Raw genomic sequence first — 6,245 nt, 5'->3', positions numbered from 1 at the left:
GTTCTAGCTCCTTGGTCTTTACTCTTCCTGAGCAAGAGACTTGGCCTCTCTGAACCTTAGGCTCTTCTTATGTAAAATGCGGTAACAGTATCTATTTCAGTATAATCATGAGGATGAGATGACTTAATTCAAATAAAGTAGGTAGAACAGCGCTCTTAGCATTCAATGTTAGTGGTCTTAACATTCAATAAATATTGTATCCAATAATATACCTGCCCCAACTTTGACTGGGAAGGGGTACATGCCCCTAAGGGATATGAGGTCCCTCCCACTGACCTACTGAAGAAGCTTTAGGCATCACCCCTTCCAAAATACTTTTATTTAAAAAAAAAAAATCATTACAAACAATCAAAACAAACAAACAAACAAAAACACCACAAAACCCGCTTTTCTTTTAAATAATGCGGCATGGAGCAGTTTGGTTTCCACCCTATTGCACGTGGTCCGGCCTGGTCATGAATCAGGAGGCTGCTGGGACTGGGGTCCTGCGAAGGAGGTGGGGTTCAGCCTGGGGGAGGAGGCCAGCCTCTCCCACTACCTGGAGGTGCCACCAGGCAGAGGCTGGGTTTCCATAGCAACCAGGTAGTACATCCCTGTCATCCTTTGACAGGCCCAGCTTATCTTCCCTGAGGCCCCAGTGGACACAAGAGGAGTCGGAACTAGAGGGAAAGGCAGAAGAAATGTGGAAGTGGGAAATCAGACTCCTGGAAACAGAGTCTCATTAAGGCATTTGGAACAGATAAATTAATTCAGGAAGACCCACCTTCACAGAAGGCTTCGATAACCAGACACACACACATGCAAGACAATTTGTGGAACCCTGAAGTGGGAGGAGAGGAGGCCGCTGCTCAGAGGCCCCATCAACACACATACACACACAGAATTGCATCCAGGGAGTCAGCCCACCAAGGCTGGGATGAGGAAGGAGCCCTCCCCCGCCCGCCATCAAAGTTTTAGGATCCCAGAATGATTTCCATGATGTGATCTAGTTCATTCCATTCCCAGGACCCTGGGGCACAGAAAAGGTTGTGAGGAGGTTCTGGTGGGGCCATTGCAGGCTCCTTTTCCACTGTGGATGTGTCGATGTCCAGGAAGAAGTCATCCAGGCCTGAATCCCCCAGGTACCGGGAGCTCAGAGCTTCTAAAAAGACTGGATCGGGCTGGGGAAGCACCTCATTCTGGGGGCTTGGGGGAGCTGCTGGATTCTGAGGTGGCTCAGTCTCATCCATGGAGGTCTCCAGCTCCCGGAGAATAGAGCCAATGGTTGCCGACAGCGAGAAGTCCTCCTCGCCCAGGAAGAGGGGCTCTGGGGGCAGGGCAGGTGCAGGAGTCAGGCAAAGTGCTGCTTGGAGCTGCTGGAGGGTGTTGTGGATGAGGACGTGCCTGCGAAGGCTGGGTGCTCGGGGGCCCAGGCTTCGCTGGACTTTGTCTAGGGAGATGCGGAGCAGGGCTTGCTGGTAGCTCCGCAGGCCTGCCGGACTCCAATCCCACTTCTCATCCTCTTCTTCTTCCTCCAGATCTGAGTGCTTCCTCTTCAAGCCTCCTACCATGATGCCCTAGGGAGAGAAGAGGGGCAAATAAGACATAGCAGGGCTAATTCAAATCCCGAATCTCTAGTATGACTGTTGTTGATTTGTAATGATCCAAACTTCAGTTTCTGCATCTAAAAATGAAGTTGGTATGAGTCCCACAAGGCTAAGAAGAGTCAATGTATGTGATTAAGAAAATTAGATCCCCCCCCAAAAAAAAGAAAATTCGATCCCAGGACTTCCCTGGTGGTCCAGTGGCTAAGACTTCACATTCCCAATATAGGGGGCCCAGGTTTGATCCCTGGTCAGGCAACTACATCCCAATGCCACAACTAAAAGTTTGCAAGCCGCAAGGAAGACAGAAGATCCACATGCTTCAACCAAGACCCAGTGCAGCCAAATAAACAGATAAAAAAACACAAAAAAACAAACCCCGCCAAAATCTGGACTTAAATACAGCTGGGTTTGAATCCTACTTACTTGCCCATGTTGCCTCAGTGAGTTTAACTCCTTGAGACTCAAATTTCCTCATCTGCAAGATGAGGATCCTAACTCAAGTCCCCCTAAATCTTAAAGCTGTTCTTTCCACAATACTCTTTTCTTCAAGTGTGACAGATACAAGACAGGTGCTGAGCACAAAGATATTGCCTTGAAGCAGAGAATCCTGGGTTTGAATTCTGCTTTTTCACACTGCTCAGTTGTGTGATCTTGGGAAGTAATGTGACATCACGCACTTTAAGGCACCTGTGAAGACACTTCTTTCACATGGAAGATATTTCTGTCCATGCCCTCATCCTAACTGACTGGGAGCGCGCCCAACGACAAGGTACGGGGCCTCCCTCATTCCCTCTGTTGAGGCCTTCAGGTTCCCCCTGGGCGAGCCTCAGGAAAACTTGCTAAAACTGACTCACGCCAAGCCCCGCCCCCACCAGCCCATCCAACCAGATCTCGGCCCTCTACAGGCCCCGCCCCCTTCACGGTTCCCCTTTCAGCCTTCAGACACGCCCCAATTTGGCCCAGGGGCTTCTGGGAAATGTGGGCCAATAGCCACCAGGTACACGAACTGACGTAGAGCAAGCACTACAACCCCCGGAGGGCTCCGCAAGCGGCAGGGACTAGCCTTCCCCGCCTACCCCCCCGGGGCATGCGCGCAGGGGCCCAGGGTACGTGGGGGAAGGGAACCCGGACGTCCAGCTGCCTGGCGATTGCCAAGCCCCGCCCTCCGCTGCCTCCTGGGCTGCGGGTCTGAGCTCCACGCCCTGAACACCCCTCCCCCACTCCAGACTTTGGCTCTAAAACTGCTTTCTCCCGGCCCTTAGGAACCGCAGAAGGTCCTGAATTCTTCGCTCAGGCTGCTCTCGGGCCCAGAGACCCAGGTCCCCAGCACGACGCTCAAAGACTTATAAATGCGCTCCGATTCACTCCGTTCGGGACACTAAGTATCTCAGTTACTAGACCGTCTCCCGTCAACGTTCCTCTATTCTCCCGTCTTTTCGACTTCACCTCCAGTCTCCCACTGTGACTTCCAAGACCCGTCAGGGAACTCTCCCCAGAGCCCGCTCTCCTACACTGCGTCTGGGAGATCCAGAGTCCTTGCCCCTACTTTTCTCGCTTCTCCAAATGTCCAGGATCCCAGCCCAACCCATCACACCTTTCCCTAAACACTAGAGTCCCGAATTCAACCTGTCCCAGAGACCCGAACTGTCCTAATTTTTAGTTTCCTATCCCAAATTTCCTTCTCTAGTTTTCTCGCTTCTCCAAACACCCTATGTCCCAGCTTCAAACTTCCTACACTTGAAGATTTTGCCCCCCACCCCCAAAACTCTGTCTTCCGTGCAAAGATCTCGAAACCCCAGTCCCTAAACCCTCTCTCCAACCCCTATTATCACCCTGAATCTGCGCCCCCTACTCTCGCTCATACCCCGCCTCCACAACTCTCGAGGGAGCGCCTCCACCTCCCTCAACTCAAGGCAGATCCCAGGCTAGGTAGCCACACCTCACCTCAGCTGCCAGGTTCGCAACAACCACCTCCGGGAACGCCCGCGGCTTAGCGACCCTCCAGCGTTGGGTAGGGGCCCCGTTCACCTCCCCCGGGCCTCTCACCCTGGTCTCAGGCCCACCCAGCTCCGCCCGGGAGCCGAGCCGCGAGTCACGATTGGCTGGAGTCCTGCCGGCCGCGGGGCGCGGATTGGCTGGGCGGGGCCACCCGCTTGTCGCCAGGAGACGCCCCACCCGCCCTCCCCTCCCTTGCTTCGCGGACCAATTAAAGGATTTCGACTAGCCTGCCGGGGCCACGTCTCTACAGAGTGGAGGGCACATCAACGCTCTTTCCTTTAACTTAGTTACTATCTTCACTCCAAGATTGTCATCTTTGCTCTCTGCGATCCTTTTATACTAGGCCAGGACCGCGTTGCAAAGCAAGAACTGGCTGGCACTCTTCACTCCACCCCGCTTTCGGGGCGGGAGGGGCTGAACCTCTCGCTGAGGCCGCGCCCATTGGATTCAGAGGGCGGACGCAGCGGGGAGGATGACGCATTGAAGATCAGCCAATAGTTTGGCGCGACCTATGTTGCCAGGGCGACCGCAGCCCCGCCGCTCGCCTCCCCTGTCCTGCCCCTCACACTTTAACCGAAGCCTTCTTCTTATAAGGACTTCTCCGGCCTGTCTTCTGGTGCTTCCTCGTGCGTCTTCCTAATGCCCCGTCTTTCCGCTCTCAGGGTGGCACGTCTGCTGCTGGAGACTGGTTTATGGCTTCCCACTGTCATGGGGACAAAGTTCAATCTCATTTTTGTCTCAAAGCTCTTCAGGTCTGGCCAGATACAATCTCCTGCTTGCTCGCTAAAATCCTGCCACACCCTTTGACTTTCTGTATTTCTAAAATGGCTTCAAGTGCACTCCACCACCAAGAACACAGAAATTCTGTTTTCTTCCCTGCTCTATCCTCAGCGCCTACAACAATCCCAGATACATAGCAAGTACTCAAAATTGGAAGGGGGAAGAAAAGGCCTCTGGATCTTTAAACTTGCATCCCTATCCTGAAAACACACCCTCATTCCCCAGAACCCAAAATTCTCATTGGAAACTCATTCCAAAGGATTCCTTCTCTCGGAAGCCCCCCTTGAAGCTCCAGGATGAGTTGGGGCCCTTTCTGGGCTCCCATGGTGTCCTGTGTTTTCCCCATCCCGGCTCCGAGTCTTCTGCCCCTGCCACTGCATCTTGGCCCTGGGCTGTCACTATCTAGACTGTGGACCCTCTGACGACATATACCAAGGTTATCTCAGGCTCCCACTGCTTGGGCCACAGCATCACCTCCCACAAGGCTGGACACAAAGCAGGTACCCAGTGAAAGTTTGTAAAATGCCCAAACAATGTGATTGAAAGAAATAAGAGGGCAGAAATATAACAGTGGTAGTGCCGGGAAAGCCTGAACCAGCCTTGTCCCACCCCTACACGCTCTCACCAAGGGAAGAAGGCAATTTTCTCCAGGCCACCCCTGGGAAGGAAGGTGTAAGTTTCCTCAGGCTAGTTCTCACCGGCTGGAATTTGTTAACCAAGTTGTTCACCTGTTTGCAGAAGTGCAGGATTGGAATGGATTGAGGGTGGGGTATGGACGGGAGAGAGATTTGGGAGTTAGGTGGGAAGAGGCTGGAGGTAGGGAGAGAGGAATGTCTTGCTCAGGCTTGGGAGAGGTGTCTCTGGGGAACAAAGGCTGGGGAGAGTAGATTCCAAAGAGGGACATGTTTAGGAAAGGGGGGCAATTCTTCCCCTTCCTCCTCCCAAACTTGCCCCTCCAGGGTTCCCTTCACAGGGTGACACTAGAACCCCATCTCCAGGATATAGCCCCAGGCTTCTTCCTAGATGCCTCCTTCCCCTCACCAGAGAACTGTCCACTCAAGACTCTCTCCCACCCACTCTCCCTTCTCTACCTCTGGGCACCTGGGTTCCCAGCCTCTGCTCTTTCATCCTCTGATCCATCGTCACATAGTTGCCAAGGGAAGCTTTATAAAATACAAATCTGACTGTGCCCCCTCCCTGTGTCTCCCCTGCTCCACTCCTTGCACAACACCTTAGACTGAAGTTTAGACTTTTTACAATGATTCCGAACAGTTTCGTGTCCTTTGAACAGGCTCTCTTGGGGCTGATTGCTCTTCTCCTCCAAGCGAAAGTGAAAGTGTCTGTCACTCAGTGGTGTCCAATTCTTTGCAACCCCATGGACTGTAGCTCACCAGGCTCCTCTGTCCATGGGATTCTCCAGGCAATATCGGAGCGGGTTTCCCTTCTCCAGGGGATCTTCCCAACCCAGGGATGGAACCTGCATTGCAGGTGAATTTTTTATCGTCTGAGCCACCAGGGAAGCCCTCTCCTCCAAGCAAAGTGTTATTAACTGTAGGGGATAGATTTGAGTTCTTCAAAGGTGCCAGTCACCTGGCTCAAGTGGTATCTTCTGCCTAGAATGTCATAATGTCTTAGAACCCTCTCCCGGCTCATTCTCACTAAATCAGGTTTCAGGTGGGACATCTGCTCTTCCACAGAACCCTGTCTGCACCTCAAGCTGGGTCCCTCAGCCCTCTGTGCTTCCTCCATCAGAGTTCTGGCCACTGTGTTGTCACTGGCAGGGGCAGGACTGTCTTCCCCCCTGGACTGTGAGATCTATGAGGGCAGTGTCACTGCTAGGTCCACACAGTCACCCCTGGGTCCCTGGCACAGAACCAAGAG

At 53.0% G+C, this 6,245-nt stretch overlaps 1 protein-coding gene across 1 annotated transcript; it reads right to left on the bottom strand.

Moving 5' to 3' along the window:
• Window positions 1-300: 300 nt before the first annotated feature.
• On the bottom strand, window positions 301-3,671 carry SERTAD3 (SERTA domain containing 3). Its single transcript, XM_020869943.2, has 2 exons — window positions 3,531-3,671; window positions 301-1,556 (listed from the first exon to the last, which is right to left on the bottom strand). The coding sequence occupies exon 2, from the start codon at window positions 1,548-1,550 to the stop codon at window positions 954-956; it is 597 nt and encodes a 198-aa protein (XP_020725602.1). The 5' UTR covers window positions 1,551-1,556; window positions 3,531-3,671; the 3' UTR covers window positions 301-953.
• Between the last annotated feature and the right edge of the window lie 2,574 nt (window positions 3,672-6,245).

Source organism: Odocoileus virginianus, chromosome 20 (assembly GCF_023699985.2).
Source record: "Odocoileus virginianus isolate 20LAN1187 ecotype Illinois chromosome 20, Ovbor_1.2, whole genome shotgun sequence".
NCBI lineage: Eukaryota > Metazoa > Chordata > Mammalia > Artiodactyla > Cervidae > Odocoileus > Odocoileus virginianus.
The sequence above is the reverse complement of the archived record's forward strand: the minus strand, read 5'-3'. Positions and strand labels throughout refer to the sequence as shown.

What these genes read in the sequence shown, in the direction of transcription:
- SERTAD3 (XM_020869943.2), bottom strand. Translation starts at nt 1,550, where the DNA reads ATGGTAGGAGGCTTGAAGAGGAAGCACTCAGATCTGGAGGAAGAAGAA.